This window comes from Filicampus tigris, chromosome 13 (genome assembly GCF_054856515.1).
Source record: "Filicampus tigris isolate MCC_2025a chromosome 13, RoL_Ftig_1.0, whole genome shotgun sequence".
NCBI lineage: Eukaryota > Metazoa > Chordata > Actinopteri > Syngnathiformes > Syngnathidae > Filicampus > Filicampus tigris.
Window position 1 is genome coordinate 6,688,278 of NC_141229.1, and position 26,958 is coordinate 6,715,235.

The 26,958-nt window shown below is 41.3% G+C and overlaps 1 protein-coding gene across 1 annotated transcript in view; it reads right to left on the bottom strand.

Annotated features, from left to right (window-relative positions):
• The window catches only part of dph6 (diphthamine biosynthesis 6), a 66,874-nt gene extending 42,555 nt beyond the window's left edge, over nt 1-24,319 (bottom strand). Inside the window, exons 1-5 of the mRNA XM_086050542.1 lie at nt 24,169-24,319; nt 23,746-23,837; nt 22,914-23,098; nt 3,719-3,792; nt 1,966-2,084 (exon numbers count right to left, since the gene is read on the bottom strand). Coding sequence (XP_085906668.1) covers nt 1,966-2,084; nt 3,719-3,792; nt 22,914-23,098; nt 23,746-23,837; nt 24,169-24,191 — 493 coding nt within the window. The 5' untranslated portion in view covers nt 24,192-24,319. The remainder of the gene's footprint in view (nt 1-1,965; nt 2,085-3,718; nt 3,793-22,913; nt 23,099-23,745; nt 23,838-24,168) is intronic.
• Nucleotides 24,320-26,958: the final 2,639 nt, after the last annotated feature.

Genomic DNA, 26,958 nt, shown 5'->3' on the forward strand with positions numbered 1-26,958 from the left:
TGCGGAAAGCATTTTTTAAAAATGTGAAATGTACCCCTAAACATCATGAACATTTTTCTCATCGTGCATTCTCCAGACTTACAAAAAAACCCCGTATGGCGAATTCAAGAATGTATTTCTGGCTTGACAAAGCTACACAATCAGAAATGGATGACAATTTAAATGAATTAAGATGACAATTATTTCATTATGTGCATTCATCTATAGCTGCAAGTGGCTATGCCACACCCTCAAACTGGACCAAAACACGTGGTGAGCGACTAGTTGACGTTATGTTCTAAACATCATTGTGTGGCAAAGATAACACTGTATCTAGTCGACTAGTCCGTACAACCCCTAGTGAGGCTTAACAACTATCCATCCATCAATCATCATCCATCCACAGTGCTTATCCTCAGCGTTGAACAATTCATGTAGCAGGATTTTCAAATCACAAAGGCTGCAATTTTGAAAAAAAAAAATGCTTAATTTTGGCCAGTTGGTGGGTTTTATTTTTGTATTACATACACATATGTATATTTTGTTTATTGATATAGTGTCTAGATAAGTTATTTTGACTTTTTTTTTTTTTTTTTGCCATAAACATCTCCTGCTGGCCACCTCTGATAAAATCGGCTACATTCTTAGTTAAACTGATCATTTGTTTCTACCACAGAAATTACATTATTAATAAAGACAGTATAATCAGAATTTGGTTCAGTTTTTCATGTTTTCTGGAAAAAAAAAATGACATAGGCTATTATTTTAGGAAGGTGACAATATCATTGTTTCATGAAACATGGAACGTGGAAGTTATAAAGCCACAGGTTTGTTTGCATTCTTGTTGTCATCTGACTTGTGATTTACTGATTTATGGGTGCACCACACTTGTTTGGAAACACTTTCTGAAGTTGTCATAGTAAACACAAGACCGCAAGTGTTTGGTTAAGTTAACGACTCTAATTGAAGTGGAGAAATAAACCGTCTTTCATATTAATGTATGGTTCATGTGGCTTTATTTTAGCATAAACCTAACCTATCAGATCAAAACATCTCTGGATCAGAAATCTGATATTTTTTATTGTAACACAGCATCAATTATTGCTTGTGTTTGTTAAAAATATTTTTTTTTAAAAGAATTACTGTAAATATTGAATTAAAATATTGGACATAAAAATCGCAATTGTTTTTTTTTTCAATCATTCAGACCTAAAAAAATCTCAATTGGATTTTTCTCAATCGTTCAGCCCTATAAGCAAATGAAGATTCCTGATCAGAAGTGTTGAGTAATTATCACTTCTCACCAAGAAACTTAGAGGGAGTCTCTACCAGCGCCATCACTTTCATAAAAGTGAACATTTGAACACCAAAGAAAAGTTTAACTTTTTTTTTTTTTTTTCCCGCTTCCCTTAACATCCCCCTGTTAGTCACTCATCTTCTCGCCCTCAGGCTCCAAAACAGGCAGGTAGGGCGCAGATTACTGTGCATTTACCTCAGCGTGGAAGCAGTTGAGAGACGAAAATGAGCGCTCGCCCATTTTTATCAAGTGTGGAAAGTGGGTGTTGCTGCAAGCGCGACGATAGACGCGTGCCGTTTATTGACGGGCTAAATGTGAATGGGAGGAGGTGGGCGATCACCTGCGATTACTTCTCAGCTGCCAGCCAGCCGCACACAATAGCGCACACGCCCTCCTCCCTCTGCGCTCCTTATCTCCTCATATTGTTCTCTGCTTCAATACCTTTGCCTCTGGCACACGTCTCGACAACCAGCGCTAAGTCACAGATTGGCGATTAGGCCGTTATTCTGCTTTTCTCGCTTTCCTCTCCCCTCGTCCTATCAGTCACTTATCGAAATTCTTCGATTCCTGTGACTGCTTAACAAAGCCTCTGGAGGGAGTTAAATGGCTGACCATGAGGGGAGGGATTGAGGTTGTGGTGCGCAGGGGCTGAGGGAGGAAATAAAAAGAGAAAGGAGAGGCCATCTCACCGAAGGCGGCGACTTTGATGAGTATGGCGTGGACGTCAGATGATATCATCTCGGAGAGCAGCAACTCCTGGTCTCGCCGCCACAGGTAGGCCAGAGGCTGCAAACCAAGACGCAAACACCTGTGGGGGGGGGGGGGGGGGGGGGGAGTCAAAGTGAGAAGGGGGGAGTGGTTTGATTACAGTGGTAACTGAAGTTTGAACGCTGCTTAAGCTGCAGAACTGAGAGTTTAACCAACATTTTCCTGAAAAATATGCCACAAACATAGATTTTGAGTGTTGTGGAAAAACATATTGCTGTGGTCAAAATATATTGTTGCATTCATATTTCTTTAATATTTTGAAATATGTAAAAGAAGTCTAACAATCACTTTACTGCCGAAATTTGTGTTATGTTTTATGATTTTCTAAAACAATTTAAAAAACGATTCTTCCTCAGACGATGCCCCAAAAAAACGATTAACTGATCATTTTGTTAGCCACACACACAGGTTGGCCATTTGTTATCATTTTAATCCATAAATATATTTATTTACAAAACACATTCATATTGTGGGATTTTTTTAAAAGTATTTTTATTCCAAAAAATTATTGACCCCCCCCCAAAAAATCATTACTGTATTATGACATTTAACATTAATGAAGAAATAATAATGGTACAAAACATTAATTTCCTTAAAAAAATATGTTTATGTAAATACGTTTATTGTGAAAAAACGCATTTTCTTCTTGTCGTTATTCAGTTTTTTTCTGACAACAAAAAAATCATAACTATATATTAAATAATTAATTTACCCATAGGCAATTATGGAAACTAAGTCAAATGGCTGTCCCTAGTTAAGAAGCATGTGTCATAAAATTAATATGAATATACTGTCTGTGAAAAATCTTGGAATATTCTGTAACATCTAAAATCATTCAAAAAAATAATGAACACAAATATCGAATGTTAATTTTATGGTTAATCCAGGAAATGAAGTCAGAATGCCTAGCCCTTGCTCAGGAAAATAATGGGTATATATAAAGGGTATACAAGGTGTGCAAAAAAGTTACAGAATTGGTGTCACGAAAGATATTTAAAACTGAAACTACAGTCAACGAATTTTCCCCTTCAGTGTGGGCCAGACAATCAAGCAGCATATCCACCAATAGATGCCTCTTCGTTCAGTGCGCGAGAAGAGGTGAGAGTTGTGGCTGGACAACTCGTGGCTGCTCACAAAGCAACCTCCCTACTCACCTGACCTATCTCAGAAAGTTTTTTTTCCTCTTGCCAAGCTCAACGGGGTCATCAAGGAGACCTGCTTTGAAGAGGTGGATAACAAAGCTGCGTAGTACCCCCGAAAAAAAAATCCTTCCAGGGTGGCATGAATGCTTGGTTGGCAAAGAAGGCTCGGATAGTGTGTTGTACTCCAGGGGGGCTACTTTGAAGGAAAAAAAACTTTTAGTCTGGATTTGAAATCTGTCTTTTGTGACATCAGTCCAGGAACCTTTCTGACACAATGTAACCTTTAAATGCATATTCTCAACAGGCCCACATATGTTGACGCAGAAATGCATTCTAATGAAGAAATGGTTGAAAGTGCAATGAAGGAGCTGACAGAAAAAATTCTTGAAGGACCTCTCTGCTGATTGTGTTTGGATAAATACAACTTTTAGATCCCGTTGCTAATTCCGGAATGACGTCTAATTTAAGCCAAAAGAGTTGCGTTTTACCCCCAAGTGAGTATACGTGCGTGTGTGTGTGTTGTGAGACTCACACATTTTCAACACGGACCCTCTGGTAATCAGAGAGAATGGCCCCTGCAGACACTGCGTCGACACCCTCCTTTTCCTGTGGAGAGAATGAAGGAACCTTCAAATACAAAGCTTTTTTCCCCCCCCCCCTCCATTTTCTACAATATGTGCGAAACGCTCAGTAAAGGCAATGACGTTTGCGTCCCGTGGGGGTTAAACACTGTTTGCTCAACCTACAATGGTGTTCCTAATCTGACCCGAGCCACACACAAACACACAGCGACATACGCGCGCACACATGGCAAGTCTTTCCATTCACTGTCAGGATGTTTACATTCTAGTCATATCAAAGTCACTGTGGTTTCAGCCCATACTCCCTGGAGATATATTTATTTATTTAGCTACGAGTCCACGGGTGTATGATACGTTAGTGTGTCTTAGCTTCATTTTCTTGCTGCCCTCAGTCTCTTTTTCAAAATCACGTCTCCTTTTCCCTAAAATCTCTATGGCCATTTATTGTCATCTGCCGCTCCGTTCTTTTTCGAACATACGCGACTGCCTGCAAATCACGCAAACGCAGATATTTTCTTTAACCACATTGGTGAGTCGCCAGCTTACCGCGGTACCTTATTTTCTTGCAGCGCTTAGTCTCATCTTGAATAAAGTCTGTCCAAGAAATAGTTACAGGACACCCTTGTTCCTCCTCTATTGTTATGACCAGCTCTAACTCAAGTGGTCATTGCAATGTTGGGATGTAACGATGAAGGCAATATTGCAATATAAAAATTGCCCCGTGTTACGATATTAGACGCAGCGCATCTCTGTGAAAAAACATTACTTTTCACCCGCTTCAGTCGAACACAACATCGTGAACTAAACAGACCACGATACTGATGAGTAAATTGTAACCCGTGACAATAAAATGAGTGGCCAATCATATTTCTTTGTCACTGCTGTTCTGTACAAAAACACAATATTGTTCTTTTTAAAAAAAAAAAAAAAATACATGTATATTTTTTTTAACAATATCGTGAGCTTTTTTTACATCGCAAACCTCCACACAATCTCATGATAATTACTGTGAGGTTCATATCGTAACAATATCGTATTGTGACGTTTGGATTTCATTACACCTTTAGTGCGACGTGGTTTTCGCAGTTTTCCGAAGTAATATTTTGAAGTGGCGGCAAGGTATCCAAGCGGTTATCACATTCACCTCACAGGTTTGAAGTTGGAAGTTCAAATCCGGGTTCTGTGTAGAGTTGGAATCTCGTCCTAAGAGGGATTTTTTTCCCCGAGTACGCCAAATTTCTTCCACATTCCCACAAATAGATGCATCCATCCAAACATGCACGATAGATGACCACAGAATTGTCTTTCGAAATGAACGTGAGTGTGAAGGGTTGTTTGTCTTTATGTGCCCTGCCATACTTCTAAAAAGTGGAAAACTGACCAGCCCAAATGAGTAGAATCAACTACAGCTGATTGAGGCTGAAAGGCAGACTGGCAATGGGACATAGCAAGCTGAAGGAAATACAGCTATGTGAACCACTACACTAACAATGGCACAAACTGGAAAAGTGGAAACACCCACCCCGAACCACAGCGAGTAGAGCTAATCACATCTGACCTGGACTGGTCATCGGTCAGTGGGCGATTTTGACTGAGAAAGTCCACAACACTTCCAATACCTTTAACTTGCAATTTTCATCCATTTTCACTTCCTGTAGTTATAACTGCCCATTTTTTGGGCCATAGTGTATATTTTTTTTTTCAATATCCCCCAGGCCCATTCTAATTGCTTTGCATCAAATCCATATATTGTGACTCAGAACGGGAACAGGTTCAAACCTGAAGCCACACAAACAATCACGCAAACACAAGCAAGGTGCAGTGGTGCATGCACATACACACATTCCCTACGTCAGTGTGTGCTCCCCCACCGACGCACACCTGCAAATTCATTAGAACATTACACGCGCTGTAATTAGAATGCCAGGCCGGTGGTGGGAGCGCAGCGGATGGAGCGGTCTCCAGTAAATTACCTCGTAGACATTATCAATTTCCCTGGCTACTGGTCCTTAAGATAACCCTCGCGGTCGTCCTCCTCCTCCGCCTCCCTCCCGCCCGCGCTTGCTTCCTGCAATTTTTCTCTGCCTGATAAACATGCTGATTAAAGCGAGCAGCGTGTAAACCTTTGATACTTTCCTAAATGAAATCCATGCCCTGCCTGAGGCCTGATGCTGTGCTGCACACAAACGCGCACACTCCAAGTAGGCATGCCTGCTAAATGCTAATCAGATAAAAGATGCACTGTTGTGTGAGTGTGAGTGTGAGTGAGCGTGTGTGTGTTTTGTTGCAAAATACTGTGCGGTGGAAAAAGGTAAAAAAAAAAAGGGGAACACGCGGCTCTAACTGTGTTTAGGTTTAAACATCTTCAGGCCTCAGGATTCAGTGTGTTTTAACATCCTTCTATTGTGGGAAAAAAAAAACATTACAGTCAATTCCACAGGCCGGTGACAGTAATTAAGTCGGACTGATAGCGTTTCAGGCTCGGCATAGCAGCTAAGGGGGCTGCAGGCATAATCGTGTAATTCGAGGTAAGCCTAAGGGCCGGCGCTCTCGTCTAATGCAATGATAACCCTTTTGCCTAAATGCAACTGTCACTTCCTAAAGAGGCCAATTAGAGGAGCCACAGATTAGGATGAATAAGGACAAATAGAAGAATATAAAAGATAGGTTGGGCGTATCGAGTGAATCAACACCAATCGTCCACAAAGGGGATAAAAACATTTGGTTGGCTTTGAAACTGAAGGGGCTTGAGACTTTGAGGTTGGGACTTGGCCTCGGTCAACGTTACGCAACTTGGAAGTCCGTAGGCCAAATTGCAGTGGCAAGCCAATGACAAGAAGCCACATGAATCACATAACTTTACTGTTTTTACGTGGATACTTTGGAGCAAAACCAATCAGATTTATTTGGGGAGTTTTACATCACAACTGCAGTGATGACCAAGAGACACGTTGATATCGTACTCCATCAGAAGCAATTCTGTTCATAAACAATTGTACATACAGGTGTGTCTCAATCAGTTAGACTAATGTGGAAAACAGTTCAAAATAGACAATCTGTAATCTATACCTAGCTCGGATTGAGACTCATTTGTGTAAATTCCCTGGTGGTGGTTTGTCAAAGTACGAGCGTTAGAGCCCTTCAAACCAAAATGGCCGACTTCGTGTTCCATTTTGGGCAAGGGACCTTGAAACTTTTCTGTGTCTTGTTATCAAAGATATGGCCGCCCAATTTTGTCTTGATCAGTGAAGCTGGTGTCAAGGACTTATTACTTCCTAACCTTCCACTTTCTTAACTGGTTGACTTAAAAATACGTTTTCATCAGCATATATCAGTGTGCAAAAAATGGGTGAGACGAGGCCCCCAAAAGGTGATTCAGTCATCAGAAAAACTGTGATTCCAAGAGGGCTCTACAATAATAGTTAAATAAATCAAAATAACACGCAGGAATTAACAGGCCCTCACGCCTACCTTTTCATGGCAAAGCCCCAACACGATCTTCAAACTTTGACGCCATTTAAGCATAAGGCTTATGTACGAGGCCTGGGATTGGCTTCAAGCAAAAATAACCAACTTCCTGTTCAACTTCGGGCATGAGTCCCAGAGACATCCATGATAGACACCCATCTAGTGGCCATCCATCCATTGTCTTCTCTGCTTTTCATCATTAGTGTCTTGGCTGCGCTGGAGCCTATCCCAGCTGACTTTGGGTGAGAAGCGGCGTACAACCTGGACCGCATGGCAGCCAATCACAGGGCACACGGTATACAGACAAATGCAGACAAAGAAGCAGTCATACTCACATTCACATCCAAGGACAATTTAGAGTCTTCAATAAATCTAACATGCACGTTTTAGGAATATGAGCAAAAAAACAGCGAATGCGAGAGGCCTGATAATGATAGCTAAAGAAATCAAGATTTAAAAACTGATGAAAAGGCAAGGTAGACCCATAAATAATCAAAACTATCAGGCTAAGCTTTTGATGGGCTTTGACCTTGTCTCTACATGACTGTTGGCAGAGACGTCCCATTCCATGCCACGTTTCCCGCTTCATTAAAGGCGGATTCACCTGATGCTGGGACCCGAGTCCCTGCATTAACTCACGCCCCGAGCTGGACTAATTCAAGCCCGGCATTGTGCGACCATACAACCCTGCAGCAGCACCGTCGGAGGCGACTACTAAACAAAGGCTTGGCCTAACTATCCCTGTCCTCTCCATCAGGCACAAAAAACTATTAATGAGGATCTATGGCCCTGAGCAATGGAAGCCCTTGGTCCCCTAGCCATGTCCATCAGGGTACTTAGCCTCATGCAGTCATTAACTCCCGTTACTAATTGTCAAATTCATTAAACTCCTCCTTACCCGCGCATCCGGATTGTCTCCCATGAAAATGGATGGAAGAGGACTGAGTTATTAAGATGTCAGCTGCGGGGGAAGATTAAGGCCAGGAGGCATGCTTCACAAAGAAACGACACGGCCATTAAACTCAATCGTAAGGTAGTGTGCATGATATACTTTGTAATTATATATACATTCGTCTTGGTAGAGACATAAAAGAGTTGTTCAATTGTATTCACAGTCACGCTGCCTTCAGGTAAGACATATATTCGACCTAATGGTAGGACAGGAGAAAAACATCGCACCTTTCTTGGTTCAAAATAGGTCCCTTGTACAGTAGGATCTCCAAAATCAAATGTGATCTGTTCCTTGACGCCGGATGACTTCAATGTAGTTTTATTTTCAAAACAATATCTCCATAAGATGACATTTAAAGTGAATTAACATAATTTAAAGATTCATTCTGTCTTACAAATGTCTGAAGGAAAATGTATTGCCCTTACAGACACTAACCGGAGTGGTAACCTACAAAAAGCGACCGTGCCGGCATTTTTAAATAATCCCGAGTCGGTTTATATTGTTCCGTTCCATACTGCGACTTGGGTTTCTGTTTGAGTCCCGCCTTGCTGCGCTGTTTGACTGTAGCGTTTGTACGTGCTAGCTTTTCCGTCCCTGATGATGCAACGTTAGACGCCAGGCCTGTCAAACATTATAACAGCACCGCAGATTGTTTTATCTTGGCTTTGTTTACTATTATGCTTTTCGGAACAAATGTTAAATAGAAAAACGCACGATTATATAGTAGACTGACAGTGGAAGGTTTCTAGAGCAACTTGGTATTAATTCGATTTTAATTTCTGGAAAACATTACAAACGTGTTGTTTTTTGTGATTTTATGGAAAAGCAAAAAGGAAAATTGGCCTATTATTTATTTTTGGAATTCATAATCTGTTGTTTTGGCATTGTTTTCTTGTAAATCACTATGAGTTAAAGTTAAACGCCACAATTGAGTATTCTGACATTCTTTTGGTGAAAGTAACACAGAAGCTGTGTAATACATTACAATTTAACTAATTACTTTCAAATGACGGTGAGTGACCTAGAAGTGGTTCAAATGTGTCAAAATTCTTATTTGTCTTTGTGTGCCTTGTTACTCTGGTGACCAGATTTCTGTCTTGTGTCAGCTGGGATAGTCCCTATCTTCAATACTGTATACTCTGTGTAGATCATGGTTAGATGGACTTTCAAGTGACAGTAACTAGTAATAGACAATACATTACTTACCCAATAGAGCCTTATACACAGAACTGTACAATATTGAGGACAAGAAGCCATTAAGCAGCAGCCAAGACAATTAGAACACCATGAAATATTCAAAATTCTATATTCCTGCCGAATACATAAGAACCCTCATTAGCTCCCTCCCAATGGCTGTCACTGTGACGTCTTAATTATACTGCTTAACAATACAAAAGCTCCATTTAGCGAAATGCTGGGTTTCCAAAATGCCTCCTTCAGCCTATTCTGGCAACGGTGAGATGCCCGAGTTGGCGGATCTTGACTATTATGCGCCGCCTTGACAGACATTTCCATGCAAAAGAGAGAAAAAAAAAATCGTCTTTTTATCGAGTCCAAAGTTGTTGACGCACACTTTCCATTATGTTATTGCCTCTTGCGTGTGGCGGGCTTCAGTGTTATGACGGGGAAGGAGGAGGAGGCGTGGAAGGTGACAAGGTAGAGAAATTAATTAAAGTGCTTTGAATGACAGCTTGCTCAAGGGCATCAGGGCACCATCACACGCTGTATTGCCATCATCATATCGACACAACGGCTAACCTCTATCCTTTACCCCCCTCTTGTCAAACACTCCTCCTCACTATCCGGCTCTTCCCGGACCCATCAAGTAAGTGACTGGACGCTTTTAATGCTCTCTCCATTAGATCAGCTCGGCAGCCCATAGTCATGTAATGTAATGACATGGTGACAACACGGAGAGAGGGGCTGGGCCAGCTCAAGTGCATGTAGTACGCGGGCGACAGGGCCAGCTTGGGTCAAGTGATTGTGTTTAATGTGATGCGGGCGAACAGTCCCGGGGCGTGGTTGGCTGTCCCAACAACTCAAGACACTCCACGCTGTGAGGAAACTTAGCGTTGGCTTATTTTGTTTTAAATCGGCGTCTTTGTCGTCGGTCTGTGAAGGTGGACATGCCCCAAGGTGACCCAGATGATGTTTTGAAAATTCAGACGTTTTTTAAGTTCAGAAAAAGAAATTGTGAAAAGGAAAAGACATAGGAAGTATGCTGTTTTGGGTCGAAGTGGATATTTTAAAGTCATGTTTTCCATTTCCAGGGGTCTTTGAAAAACTAACTTGTTGCAGAGCAGGTGGACATTGAAAGAGGTGACTCCCAGGCGTGATAGTAAACATGATAGGAAGCCGTTATGATTCTTAGGTCCAAAAAAATAACCATTCTGAGGTCTTTCCATATTTACCATAAAATACTCCACCATAAACCAAGAATCCTCTGCATTGTTGAGCCTAAGGTTTTTACCTTTCAAGGCTAAAGAAGCTAGCTTTACATCCATTCAACGTCGGCCAATTGCAACTGCCTGCCTCCCTGAAATACATAATGCCAACTTGTTCCAGCGGGCTACAAATGTGATTCTAAACTGTGCAAAAGCTGGGACTAAAAACTCAAATCTAGGTACAATGCGGCAGTGTCCGACTTGACATGCGGGCTTAGCAGCTGTCTTTGCAAAGCTCCGGAAATCTTTCACAGTCATTCTCCTTGGTAAATTGGTGAGGCTTTCTTTCCTGAGCAGCTGTTGAGCGACGGGTCTGAACTCACGGACGGGCTTGTGATGTGTCACGCGTCGGTTCAGTTTGGCGGGATAAGAAAAACAAACTGCTCACAATGGGTTCTTGCGATTAGGTGAGGTAAACTAGTATCCTCTGGTGAGGGGTATTGTCATTGCCATTGACAGGGCGGCTTTCCAACCAAACTATTGCTAATTTTACTGCTAATGTGTCTACGGACGCAATGCGATATTCATATTCGCATCTGCATACAGTATATAGTCTTTTATTTTGTGCAGAGTAGCTGTCACTCCACTGCCGGTGTTAATTTTATTCTCAACTGCTCATAATAGCTTTGTGTGCTGCTTCTGTCCACTTACAGCTCTTTAACATGAATTTCCCCTTTGGGCTAATAAAGTCTTATTACATTATACTCGATGTTACACACTCACAGTTCATTTAAAATTATTCAGACACACTGCTTAAGTGAATATAGAATAACAGGAATGTAGGAAATCATGTAAAAAGAAAAAAAAAAAGTTAAGAGATTAATGTTTCAGGAGTTTCCTGTCGGATGTATACGGATACATAAACACGGGCCTTGCCAGAAGCGAGGCTGGGAGGGAGAAGGCCATGGCCAAAGCAAGCACAAAGACCAGGTTTCAGCAAGCCCAAGGACGAAGGAAGCTTTCCATATCAACATGGATGGAAAACTAAATGTCGGACAGCAGGCTAGACGGGAGGTAGTTTATCAAACTACCGTAGGCCTATGAATACTTGCAATTCAAGCCGTGAAAACCAATACAATAATGTTATTCCTGCTAAAGTGGTACAATGTCCCTTTGTTTTTCACATTATCAACTGGGATGGAATTTGCAAAGAGAGGAAATAATGTAACGGCCTCAAAAACATTCCAGGGTTTGACTGTCACCTATAAAAGGATAAACGTTTTCTGTGTGTCATAAAGCAAAAAGCAAAAAAAAACATGATCCCAGCTCCGTCACAGCTGCAGTAAGAGTGTCGAAGACAGAAATCAAAATGAGAGTCTACCATGCCGTGGAGAGGTAAACCACGTCAGTTGCTTTTCATGGTCCGTATCAACCAGCCGTCCCACAGAGAGTCCATGCGCGCTCATGTACTGGCGTCCATGTATATATACACACACAGTCAACACACGCAGTCGTGCGCGGATCTCTAAACACACACACTCTCAAATGTAAATGTTGTTTCTGGTGAGGTCAGGTTCCAGGCTCTTGGCATATTGGCCCGCTCTGTCCGTCCCGAAGTCGACAGTGCGTCGCTCCAACCGACCATCACAGACCCTTCACCCTCCCCTGGAGAGCGACTGCGGGAAAACATGCTGGTTTAACCTATTCTCCAGACTGCAGGTGGTGTTTTTCCAACAGTGGGTTATGACTTAAGCTTCGGAAAGGTAATGGGGCCTGCCACAAATATTTCTTGTGGGGAATGGCTCACAAAATAAAACATAAAAGGAAATAACAATTTGGGATCCGAAGAATGCTCAAGTGTCTGTTGCAAAATACTCAGCCTGACTGGCTGTTGATATTGCTTAAGTTATTTTTTTCCCCCCTCAAATAACAAGCCAATAAGTGACGTTGAATGTCTACACTAGTTTCAGCTTTCAGTTTTTGCCCGTGAAGACACATTCTTTTAGAGGAGCAGAGAGCTGTCCCTGGCTGAACAACAAGCAACTGTAAAAATCAATCAGAGCCAATGAACACACATTGATATCATAGCCAGTACAATGACCTGGAATGTCCTGAAGAAGAAATAAACCACTGGAGTAAAGGGGCAGTCCTAAGAAACAGGACAACAGTTGATGGCAGAAACATAATAATATTGAATCAATTGTTGACGTATCGTGATACCATCATGTGCAAAATGACTCATTATTATCCTTTCCCACACAAAATAAGTCAAAACAAAGCCTGTTGATAGCCAATAAAGACAACAGGCAGTAGCCGAGGGGATTTCAATTTTATACAGGAAATGCACATATTTAACTTTCGATTTTGTGAAAAAAAATTGTTTACAAAATGGTGTGTCATCGAACTTGTTAATCAATAAGTTGAATACAAATGCCCTCTTACAATACCGTCAAAATCTGCTCAAGAGCGCTATGAACACGCAGAGCTGAGTCTATGGAACAAAGTGCTAGTGCAGCAGTGGTTAGTGGCTCATGCCCTCTGTGAGGCAAGATAAGGCTATCGGCTCCCATCGTCGCTAAACACGGTTGAGTAAAAGTACATTAAGCGGAAAAATACAAACAAATTACAAAGGCTCAAAGGCCAGGCTCTTTATCTGTTATTTGAGGGGACTCGCTATTATCAATTTGGGGGAAAATGGGCCTGCTTCTAATAGTTGCTGCCACTTCCACAGAGGGGCCGACAAACAATACGCTATAACGTGCGCCATTATCAAGGCGCTGGTGCTACGCAAAACAAGCACGCGAGTCTCAACTGCATTGTCGCGCAAACACAAGGATAAAGCTAACGTTAGCTGTTGTACGGATAAAAGGTACAGGGACCAAAACATCGACACGAAACAAGTTTTGGCTGCGCGTAAGCTCATTCCGAGAACAGCATTCGGCGGTACCCCTGAACCGCAAACAAGCTCACATTAGCTCGGTTATTGATCGTCTCTCCTAAACCCTCGCCTGTTACCCCTGAGGTCATGATTTATGTATTAAGCCGCTTTTAAGAAAAATCCATTTTCCTGTTGAGCCGGCCCCCCGATGAACGTCTAATGCGGCACCGCGCCGGTAATCAGAGAAGGGCTGTATGTTTGATTTTGACACCCGCCCCCGCCCTCCTGCAGCAGTTCACACCACTCCGACTTGTCTTCCAACACCTCAGCTCCCTAATCGATACAACTAAGAGATTCCTCCGCCTGCCCGACAGCCTCCTTTCTACAGCTCGCCTCCAGCCCTTGCAGCATCTTGATCCAGAAAAAAGTGTGATGATAATGCAAGAAAAACAAAGTCAAGGACCACTAAGGACATTTGTAGCTGACTTTAGAACCACAAAACAGTTCCGAGTTTGGTTGGGCATCACTGCATGAAGTGCATTGTCCAGAAGAAAATGAAGAACCACTGGCTGCTCCTGACCCGTTGTACATTTCTAGAGAGTCTGAAATCTGCTCGACTGGATTTCCCCATCTTTGAGCTTTTTGATGTCTCTATGTGGATGCACTATGTGGATGAACAGTGGCTTTTCCCAACTCAGATCCTTAAATAATACAACTTCGGCTACCTGACCTGGATATTAGAAGACGTTGAGAAGATTTGGAAAAGACCCTTGGAAAACTATCATCTCACACCGGCTCACATTTAAAGACAAGTTATCGAGTTTTTAGTCACAGCCCAGTCTCACACTAAGATTTTATAAAGATTATGAATTTTGCAGGTTCACTGTTTATAAGACTACAACTAGACTCTTTATGCATTTTTTTCCAACAAGGCAAATTTTTTCCCAAAATGTTCAATCGCGTATTCACTGGTGTTTCCCCTTTGTCCATGCCACTCGTGATTGTTTGCAAAGTGTCCTGTTTCCAGTTTTCTTTGAGCTGATCTATTGGTTTTTGGTTCTGTCATGTTACCGCAAAGACTGAAAGACGAGTCGTAAGGCCAAGACTAGGAAAAGGCTGATGTAAAACAGCTGAGATTACACCTTACATTAAACGCTCGAGATGACACGAGTATGTAACTTCAGTAAAACTCTAAAGCTTCCTTCTGGCTTTTGAGATTTTAGTCTGAGACTGTGAAAATCATTAGGTCTAAGCCAGACATGTCCAGCTCCAGTCCTCAAGGGTCGCTTTCCTCCCTGTTTTCCATCAGTCCCTGCCGCACCACACCTGATTCAAATGATCAGCTCATCAACAAGTTCCGAAGACGCTTGATAACAATCGTGATCTTTTGAATCATTTGATTTACCAAAACTTACCACCTTACCCTAGATCTAGAACAGACCTGAGGTCAAAAGATCCAAAAGAAGGCATGATAGGCTGACTCACTTTTGAATCCGACTGAGTTCAAGCCGGTTCTGGGGAAATGAGGAACAATTGGGCGCTTCAGACTGTTAATATGACAGATGGGTGAATGTATGTCACAGTTAAGAGAAATGCATTGCTTTGTTATGAAAATTGTTTTTTCCATTAGCATTCCGGGTCCACAAGTGACAGTTTGAAAATTCAGCAATTACAGCGAACGGTGGGTATATAGTGGGGCACTTCAATTGTGAATTACGACTTTCTGTTACAGTAACTGGGAGACTTTTTTGTCATTCCGATTAAAAACATTCTGATTGGAGATCTCCCGTCAAGTGTTTACATGTGACGTGATCTATTCTGATCTGCCAGTTACATGTGCCACTACGTTATTCAGAACAGCGTTACAGCCGTGTGATATGCGCAGATCGATGTAAACATCACGTCATTTATCAAGGTGTGGTTCGGTTGTCGATTTAGCACAGTAGTTATGATTGTTTTATGCTTTTATTGACGCAACTACTTGATAAAAAAACAAGTTACAAGTAGTGTAAAACAAGCTCTCATAAACAATCCATAAACAATGACCTCGCCGCATATTTACATCAAGACAGAGCATGTGCAGAGTGGACGGACGGAGGCCTATACAGATAAGTGGAAGTATGAAATGTTTGACAGTGATGTATAAAATGATACAATGATAACATAATACATCGATTGCATACAGGCCAAATTTTTGGGGCCAACATTACGACCACTTCTGCCATTTTTGCTAGTGTCTTTTTAGGGAAAAATGTTGCTAAGTTGGTAACACTTCAGACAAGTCGTCTTATTCGCTACCTCGCTTGTAATAACGCCCACACGTGAACATTAAAAAAAAGCACTGCGTAGCTTACGTTTTTCTTTGACTGGATGGTCACAACGAGGGCCGATTAAAGACAGTGGGCGGGCCGGATGTTGCCCCTGGTTCGGCTTTAGAGCAAATGTACATCCATGTAAGCTTTCTTACTTTCACATGTTGCTCTACTGAAGGTCGGGATCTAAATTAGAGCGCTAGTACTGCACACGAAAGCGTATGCAAATGGAGCAAGTGTAAACTGGACAGCCTTACCAATGTTTCGCAAAATGCATTTCAGCGCGGCAAATTCAACTTGAAAGTAACATTTCCATCCTCCCCAACGCCAGCGTTCAGTGTGACAGAGATGTCACGCCGCCTCTAATTAAAGCTGGCGGATGGGAACGCGTGCGTAGAGATCATCTATAGTTCCTCATCACTCTAATGATGAGCTTAAATGTCTTTGTCTGCATTCGTCAGCTCAAAGGTTACCAAGCAATAGAGTCACCGACGCCTCGTCTGCGACTTAAATTGTAACGTGAGCGTTGTATTTTTGCCACTGTGCAGTATTATCTCTCAGCAGGTAAGCCTCTGAAACTTGAACAACAGAGCAAATGCAATGTAAAAGGTTTTAGATGCAATGGCCCTAAGGGTATTTACGTTAATAAAAGTGTTGGTGTGACTATTTGTTTGGACCAGACTACTTCCTGTATTGTGGAGTTAGGCTTCAGGTTAGGGACGGTTGCATATACGTAATTAGCTCCTTTTATAAAGAAATCCCGCAAAATAGCCATGTTTGCTGTTCACGCACAACCAAGCAAAGGCAGGATTACTTCGGCAACTGCAGTGTGTCCGTGGCACTCTGTAATTAGATGCGTGATGACATCAGGTCCAGCAAGTATGAAATACTTTGTGAACACCAACAGCGCTTTCAACACAATGAGGTGGGAGAAATGTTGTCAAAAAGGCTACTAATTTTACAGCTCTGATACAACCTATTATCTTTGTTCCCTCCTTCTGCATTGGTACTGATTTTTCAAAATAGCGATATGGAGAAATTGTTGAAGAATACCAACTTTTAAAAGCAGAGTAAAACCAGTCAGGGTGTCCTCCGTTTATGTTCCATTCAGGTGGAGACAAACTTCGAATTAGAAAGTCGGAATGTGTCACTTGTCCGCGCTAACGCAGCAATGACGTCATGATTCCAGGCAAATATTTGTATGAAAAACACTTTGAGGCCAAAACAATGAAAGGAAAACCAGAAACATTCCAGAAGCGGAATATTTGCAGGACAACTTCATCCTCTGATTACATCTTCGAGCTGTTTATAAAGATCAGTGACTCGGGAAAAGATGGCCAAATTCTGGCTTCAGCCGGAGGGCTAAAAATGGATTATAACAATATGAAACAGTGGCAATATGTTCATGTACCTTCACCTTTATCCAGATACTCACCAAAATGGAATGCCAGCCTTCCTTCTAACAGGAATCTGTTTTGTATTCCATTTTAAAATACAACAACTGCATTCATGTTTAACAATATCACAAAGACTCCTGGGGGGAAAAAAAGCTCATTAAATGTACTGTAAAAGCTTGTAATTTACAGCAACTGTATATACACTATACGGCACCAATTATGAAAGGCTTATCAGCTACATAACGAAAACAAGTGCAGGCGAGCGAGCACGCAGGCAAGATGGATCTGTCATCACACAAGAGAGCTCAGCTTTTACCTGACCTTGAACACACACATACACACACCACATACAAGTGCACAAGCGAGGGTCATGGGGCACAAAAAGCCCCTGTGTCAGGTCACAGAGCACAGCGAGAAGGATAAAGGATTTGAGGGATGTGATATGACTAATATGAGGGGTTTTGCAGGCCTTCGGGGGGTGGTGGTGGTGGTGGTGGGGGGGGGGGGGGGGTCGGCGGTCTGTACTGAGCGTTACAGCCAGGGGTGACTGACACTGCTGATCTGTATCACACATCAGAGCGGATCACACACACAAGGAGTATGGAATCACACATGGTATGTGGAGAGAACTATTTTACTCCTTTAAAATTACACAATAAGAATATCCAAGCTAGGCGCTGTAAAGGTTGTCAGACTCAGGATGGGTCAAATTATGAGAAATTGATTAACTGCATCTTGAAGCAATTGAGGCAAAATAACGTGCAGCGTTGCTCGCAGGCTCACATCCACCGGTTAAAATACTCCGGGCGATATTAGTCCACGTGATAGGGAGTTCAAAACTTCATTTTAGTTGATATCCCCTTTCATTGCCACCTATCCTTACCTCTGCCACTCTGTACCATCTTATTCTTTTGTTACAAAGCTTATAGTTTTTGAGGGTTCTTCAAATAATGAAAAAGAAGTGTAAAATCATCATATTATTGAAGAGAGTAAAAAATGCTAAGTCCAAATGCTACTTGAAAAAAAGTCCTAATGTTAAGAAAAATGTGGTGATCTTTCCAGGAGTACAATTTTTCTTAAAAAAAAAAAAAAAAAAAAGGTAATCAATGAGAATGGTCATCCCCCTCTAAAAAAATATCCTTCAAAAATAAAGTGAGAGTTAATATATGATCATAAATATTGACAAATAGTACTTGAATAATATATGGCAGGTCTTTAGATCTCAGACCTTCACATTCATGTTTGTGTAGGAATTAAGACATTCAATTGACAAAATTACAACTTAGTCTCATGCGATTATGACTTTTTTTCATCAAACAAGAAGTTCATCATGATTTAACTTTTTTTTTTTTAAACGATTCAGTCTCACTAACACTCATTTTTTTTCGCAATCTAAAATCAATCTCACAATAATTTGGAGGAGGCAACTAAGTGAACTGTAAGTGTATTAAAAAAAAACCCCAACAACAATTAACCCATTAATCGATGGTTCATTTTCCTCATCTAAATAATATACTCCCAAATGCCTATCCCTCCTTAGGACACACAGATGTCATGTAATAAACCAAAATTCCTCAATATCGCCCAAAAAGAGAAAGAGAGGGCTCTTTTTGTTCTGCCTCCTTTTCCTTCCCCAAAACGAGACGAGCACCTCGCGGGATGGGATGGCCGGCTGTCCCGTTGCACGTCGATCGGGTTACACAGTTCAAAGGCACGCTGCCTTGCTCGGCCAGCGGTGAGAGCAAAGAGGCCGAAGATAGGGCCGCATTGTCCTGCTGTCATTAGCGCCGCTGCCAGCAGATGGATGGGTCATCAGACTCGCCCCTCGCTATTATGATTGGGATTCTTCTTCCTCTCCTCTCTGTCAACAAAAGGTTCTGAAGAATATGATCTCTTCCTTTGATTCTTTTGAATGGCTCCAAACATGCCAGGGGAAAGGAGCCACTTCCCAATTTGGTCCATAGATGGCACTGTTGGCTCACGCTGGCAAAAAGCAGGAGGAAGGCGGGAAGAATGTAACTCATCAACTCCAGGAGAAGAAATCTTTCATCTTTTGCTGTGGTGTCATTTGCCAAATATAATCTTGTAACTTCTAATTAAATCTTGAATCTTTCAAAACATCACACTTTATGAACAGAACTCTTTTTTTTCCCCCCGCAGATAAAACTTCTGATCCAGTCAACAGCTTGTCATTAAAAGGAGTGAGTTTTTTTTCTTTTCTTTAACTTCTCAACTTTACTGCATATGTGTTGCGCATAACAAAAAGACTTACTTGGCCTAAATGGCACGATTCTGTAAACCATCCAATTCACACCGCGTGACTGAAAACCTCAGAAAACCTGACATCCAAGATCACAAACTTGTTTTTTTGGCTGACTTCACTCAGCGAGAGCAAGCGAGAGAGGGAGGAAGCCTGTTGTTTATGGTTGCAGGTCTGCCGATGACGGCGCGAGGGCTAAACGAGGGGATCGCTGGAGGTCTGCGAGCCCGCGAGGGGCCCCCGCGGGACTGCAAGTGCCGTGATCTATGGCCTGTGTGACTGCGAGGGTCAGCGCTGAGAAGCCTTGGAAATGGGGAAATTAGCAGCCTTTCGCAATTATAGAGGCCTGACCACAGGGGGAAGATGGGATTATATCGCATAACAGAAACATGTGCACGGCTCTGTCAGAAAAAAGGGGTACAGTAGGAGTTCATCTGGGTCCCTCAAGGTATAATCTACACTAATGTACACCCACGGGAGAAATAACTACACTTTCCCAGGGCCAAAAAGTTGCAGGTATGTTCCCAAGAGTTCAGAGTGAAGAGTCAAGGGTACAAAGGCAATAAAGGATATGATAGGAGTCTAGAAATGTAAATGGTAGTACAAGTCTACAGGTATGTTCCCTAGATTAAAAACAGTTAAGGGAACAAATGCAGTCTCGCGTCTATAAGGGCTGCCAAAAAAGGGATTGTCGTGAATGAACTTTGTGATTAGCCTCGCGTCGCTAGCTTCGGCTAGTCCGATCGGCTCTAGTCTTAATAGAGTCAGACCTGCGGGAACGAGATGGCCGACTGGCGACATGGAACAAGAGCAGCGGCAGGAAGTCAAGCACATTATCAGACCCTCTTTTACACTAATGTTTGACAAAAAATGAAAAAAAAAAAAATTAATAAATTCCTGGGATTGAATGGCTGGACTGTGAAAAGACAAGTACATTCGTCAATGGCAGTGAATGAGTAAATTCATCATTGAGGTTGGAGCAAACATCACACACCAACTTCTTGACACTTCATGACACTTGTCGCTCTCTGACACAGTCGTAACACTTGACACAATACACATACATAGCTAAAGGCATTGTTCTAAGACTTGGAGGGCCAAAGGATTTTGTATACATGTCACAAAAGCTCGAAATCCCGAAAGAATGAGAATGTCTGGGGGTGACGCACATGTGAAACAAAAACACACAGGTGAAACATGTAAATCCACCGACTTAAACAGAAGATGACCAAGAAAGTCAGACAGAGGGCGTGAACTTAACACTGCACAGAAACATTCTCTCATTCACATCGACAACTCAAAATGTTTAATGTCGGGGATAAAAAGAGCCAAGTGTGGACTAGGGTAGCAGCTACTGAAGGTTTTTAGAATCGATTATTCTTATCTCATCGATGAATCGGTTACAAATGTATTTTGCATTATTAAACCACAATACCAATACAACATATGCATGTGAGGTGCAGGTATTGTTTTTGTCAACTTGGCATCGGCATCCTCCCAATCTACACAGCAGTTTCTGTGAATTTGGATGTGTGTCGCTTTTAAAGAAAGGGCCTGGTGGGTGACACGTGAATAGCTGGTTATTGTTAGCACAGGTTAGCCAGTCCGTACATATATTTTGTATTTTGTTCAAGATGAATCAGTTTTAACTTCAATGTCTTCCCGTTTCCAGTTGACTTGCCATTATTATCACAGAACACTTTCTGGAAAATTCTTTCTTCATCCATCTGATTGGTGAAAAAGTTCTTGTATTGAAATAGCACGCAACCGACAGCCATCTTGTAAAAATATTTTTTTCATACAAACGATTATCGTAAACTCCAAAGTGAAAAAAGAAACATCCAAATGCAGCCATATTACCAAAAGATCTACAGCAATTTATTTTTGTTCGGAGATAAGATCTCTGATGTGAAAAGAACCTAGTTCCAACTTTTGAAATAAAACTTTAATCATCCAATACAGCACTTTGAGAGTGACTTACCAAGTACGACAGATTAAGAGCACCAACATGACTTTGTCATCTGCCGTGCAGTTTAGCAGCACTTTACAACATGTGCAAAAAGTACCGTGGCCGTTGAGCGGCCCAGATGGAATCAGACAAGTAAGGCCCCTCTGAGACGGCACTAATGGGCTACTAAGTGAGTAAGAATCCAAAGAGGAGGACTTGTAAAACATCGCAGCGGTGTGACATGTGTCATGAACCTTAGCCGACGGGAGAGGTTTAGTGGTGCTCGGAGAGCTCGACAAACGTGAAGAGCGGTCGGCGGAGCATATGTCAGCCAACAGGCTTTGGAACTGGATGAGTTACTCGAGTTTGGTGTGCTGTGAAACTTTCTGTTCAATGTCAAGAAGATGGCAAATTTAGTGTCTCTATAAAAAGAATACAACACAACTTCAACATATGAATGAGCAGGAATGACAAAGTACCTCCCTCTCTCTCTCTCTCTCTTTTTCTCTCTCTTCCTCTCTCTCTCTCTCACTCTCTCTGGGGCTGCTTACTACTTCAGAGCCTGGACGACTTACTTTGATTAATGGAACCAAGAATTATTGTACAGAAAATCCTTTGTGACCTCAAACTGAAGCCTATTTGAGTTCTGCATCAGAACAAGGATTCAAAACACACTTGCGAGTAAATATCTGATTGGCATTAAAAATAATAACAAAATAAAAATAATAATACATAAATGCAGGTTTTGGAGTGGCAAAGTCAAAGGCCAGATTGAAATCCAATTGAAATGCTGTCATTTTCATTGCACAGGACAACCACATCAAAACAGGCCAGGAACCAAATTGTGAAAAAAAATTGCAGATCATGCCACCTTCCAATATAATATTTTAAGATGTGTAATTATGTCAGAACGGAATTCTCCTACAGCACATTAAATAATTTGTATACATAACTTTAAACTTAATTCCCCTTCCAAAAAAATACATCAATACAGCATTTCCTCATAAGCGGCCACTTAAAACAAGTAATTTCCTCCTTCAAATATACACCTGTTTTTCTATAAGTAGAAAAAAAATACAATTACCGGTAGTAACTGTAATTAGCTCTGTTAATGAATGCTTTTTCCACACATTAAAGAATTTGCTGAGCCCATTCAGAATCTGCTGCGAACAAAAACAGCAGCACCTACTCAAGCATGTAAACAGCCTCTGTAAAGTTCTGTACTCAGAATTTAAGTTGATTTTACATTATGTGGAGATGGCAATGTGAGTGTTACCCCACAATATTGTGCATACATTTTATTAACACCGCCCAGTCTGCCTTGGCTCTTGCCGTTACACTTGACATATACTGCAATATAATTTTTAACAATTTCATCATTTTATTCCAAAAATGTGTTTTTCTTCATATAAAGGCTTCCCCCCCTCTGCGCCTAACCTCATGTGCAGCTGAGTAAATAATCATCCCAGTGTCTATTTTTGGGGAAACACAGTACACTGTGTGTTTTCAAATTAACTTGTACTAAAAAAGTGCGGAGAAACACATACTTTGACAAGACTTAGCAGCTGATAAAGATCCTCCACTTCGTCCCCCTCCGTCTCCCGATAGTCTCTCCCGGTGTCCAAGCTGGAGCCATGAATGGTTCGTCGGTAAAGAGGCAAGTCCATGGCCTCAGCATACAGCTCTATGGCCTGGTGGCCCACGGTTTGGTACATGTAACTGTCCAGTTCATCTGTGAAGTTGGTGAAAATAAAAATGGATCAAGACATCACTTGCACATAGACAAGGTGTGATGACATGAGGAATATAAATTAAACTGCCATTTTTTAAATAGTGTTTTACTACTAGTTGTATAGAAAAAAAAGGCAAGTGTTATGACATTACAGCCCAATAAAATAGTGTCATGAGTAATATCCCAGCTTTATTAAAATAACATTTTAAACCATTTTGGCCACGATGGCCCCCTTATGTTCTTAACATTATTTTATTCCAATTAAATTTTTGTGATTTTACAAAGGATGATTGCCCTTGATACCATTTAATTTTACGCTTGCAAAGTTTTTTGTTTGTTTTTGTTTTATTTTTTAACGAGGACTAGACGCATAAGGACAACTCAAAAAAAGCAAAAAGTTTTTTTATTTTTATGATATATATCATTTCAAGCAATATTTTGCGCGCATTTGTTTTTAAACCAATTGTTATGTATTGCTATATGCTTATTAGACTTATCACTAAGTGCACCTGAACATCTAATAGAGACTGAGCGCTGTCCTTAGTATCTTTTCCCCTCTTACGTATCCAAAAAGGCAACAACATATTAGAAAGTGCACTTTTACACCATTGTAAACCACAACAACTAAAACAATGCATCATTCTCACCTTCGTGTGCAGGGCGTAGGTTGGCCAGAGCTACAATTTGATGCCCAGCAGCCACACACTGCATCATGTTGTAGCAGCTGTCTTTTCCCCCACTGGAATTATGAAACAACAGATAAACATACAATGTACAGTATGTATGTGTAATAATTATGATAGATCACGTGGTAGTTTGCAACATGTTGTGTTTCTGTTACACACCCAGTACAGCAAGTAATGTGTTCTATTAATGGTGGTAATGCAGAGGTGCCAAAAGTACTCACACTCTGTGCTTAAGAATTACCAATACTTTGCACTTATCAGGTCTACTTAAGTACGGTGACGCGTCGTTACTTCCTACCGTGACATTGGTTCAGCTGAAATGTAATATATCTTGTTTCAAATGACTTTTGGCAACATTAAAAAGAGCAATGAGATGCCGTTTACCTTATTAAAGCGACTACTTTCATCTTCAGATGTACTTTGGGTTTCAATGCCAAAGGTATGCACTGCAATGTTGACGAATGTGAGCCGTCAAGCCGGCCGGTGCTCGAGCTTGTTTACAACTACACGTGACAACACTTCCGTGTTGGAAGGACCCAACAGACTTCACCGCGGTGCCTCAAATATGCCTGATGAAAATTCGTGAGTAAAACATTCTGCCGTGTCTCTGTGTGTGTGTCTCCCTCTCTCCCTCTCTCCCTCTCTCCCTCTCTCCCTCTCCCTCTCCCTCTCCCTCTCCCTCTCCCCCTCCCCCTCCCCCTCCCATTTGTGCTATTTAAATGGAGATTTCAGGGACAAGCGAAGCCGTTTGAAACATCACCGTGATTTTGATGCATCAACTCTTGGAACCCGTTGGAATTATGGCCCGTATGAGAGTATGAGAGGGTTCAAGAGATATGTTGAGAAATGATGAAGTTTGACTGTTTTACTGTAATTTGAGTCATTTTTTGACTACATTCTCTAGTGGCGATATCACACAAAAGTGTCTCATCCCGGAGACAAAAACAAAAAAAACAAAAAAATCAACATTTCTCCAGAACCCATTTGATTTTCAAAATTCTTGGTGCATTGTATTCAGGTCGAAGTGGCCATTTTTATTCGACTCAGCATTTTGATAGACTGTAATTTTTGGGAAATCTTTTAGATTTTTTTTTTTTAGCTTGAAGCAGACAACGGTGTGCCTGATGATTTTTGAAGGATTCAACTGACTATGGGGAAAACTGCATAGCATTATTTAAAGCGCCAATGCACACATATACCGTATCTAGTCAACGTGGCTACAAACCGTACCTCATCCACTCACACTGACACACATCCTCTGCCTCATTTCTCTCTGGGGAGACCCCAAAAGTCCATGCGCTGGTATTTACACACATTGGTTGTGCATTTTTCCTCTAAGGGAGCGCGTTTTCGCTCAGAGGAAAAGCCTTTGATGCTCTTTTTGCTCTCTGTTGTTGTGCCAGAGACGAATAATTGCTGCTGCTTTCGTGTGCGCCGCTCACCTTCTGCCCCTAAGCGGGCCAAAGGCAACGCATTCTGTTTGAGTATACAAAATCGAGAAAGGCACCTCCTCACCCTCGCGCTTTTAACTGCTTTCTCTCGTACTTTTTATTTTTTAAAGTTGTGAATATGGGGCAAAATCTACATGATGCGCATGAGCAGAATTTGATTGCAAAGACTGAGAAGCGGGATCACTTTTAATAATAACCAGTCAATGCGGATTCCCCAAAAGTACAGTTTAGCACAACAATGTATTTTCTCAATTTACTTGGGTCTCTTGTGCAAGCCCTTTCATTATGCAGAGTGTTTATATTGTCTAGTAGGCTACAATAAGGATACAAACTCCCAAATGTAACATGCATTTTTGTAGACACAATGCTCGACAGGTAATAGTTCTTTTTAGCCCTTGGACAACTAAATAAAAACACAATAAAGGACTATCACGCAATATGAGAAATAGATATGTAAAAATATCTCATTTAGGCCTTGCAATATATTTACTAGATGGTTCTATAACCCTGCTCAAGGAACTCATTTACAACATGCAGTCCGACTCCAAATAAACACAGAGGCACACAACGCTGTGGAGTGAGCATCTGAGTTTACCGGAATGCTGAATGTCGGAAACACGCCGCCTCCACATCAGGCAAAACTGTCTTTAATGGAAACTCACTGACAACATGGATACGACTCAACAGTCAGACAGACACACAACATTGTGGAGCAATCACATTAGTCTATCAAAAGCTGAACATCAAAAAAGTTGGCATGCCCATTATCTTTAACACTGTGCAGGCAACTCATTTACAATATGTTCAAAGATTCCACATTGACAAAATCACACACAAAATTATGGAGCAACCAATATGTAAGGAAAAGATTTTGTCGCCCCCTTCTATCACACTGCATGGGTAACCCGTTTACTGTATACGGTAATACTCCACATAAACAAGGACGCACACAACATTCCGGAATCATCAGAATTCACTGAAATTCTACACATTGTAAAAAGACGGCATCGCCACAAAATGTAAAATCATCTTTAAGACTGCACACCTGTAAGACTCCGTATTCACAACGGCACATACAACATTGTGGAGCGGTCATATCACAGTCTACTAGAACGCAAGGTTCTCGTTTACAACATACTCTACTTGAACACAGACATACATAACACTGTGGAGCGATTACTTTGTACATCAGAGTCTACTGGAATGCTGATCATCGGAGCACAATGTTTAATATGTTTAATACTGCACAAGGTTATACAGTATACGGTTATACATATATATATATATATATATATATATATATATATATATATATATATATATATATATATATATATATATATATATATATATATATGGACTGTACACATGTGTGTGTGTGTGTTTGTATGAAGCCCTACCTGACTTGACTTGAATAATCATTGCTCCTTTGACACGTGCTTGAATAACGACCTTATTTTGGTGATATACTCTCTTGGGTTTTGGTCGTCCTTCAGTTTTCATTATTTGAGCCGCAATATTGTTGCCACTTTGTCACTTGTATTTCATAAAACAGCAACCCCCCGTTCCCCCCTTCAGCCCCATGTCCTGTGTGGCAATTTCAATGAAAGCCCCCCCAGGATGAGCGCAAATGTAAAATGTCCCCGCTTATTGTTTTTAATTTATACCGTTTATTACGCAGACAAATAAAGAGGCTCCAATTTCACTTGCGCCAGCATTTTTT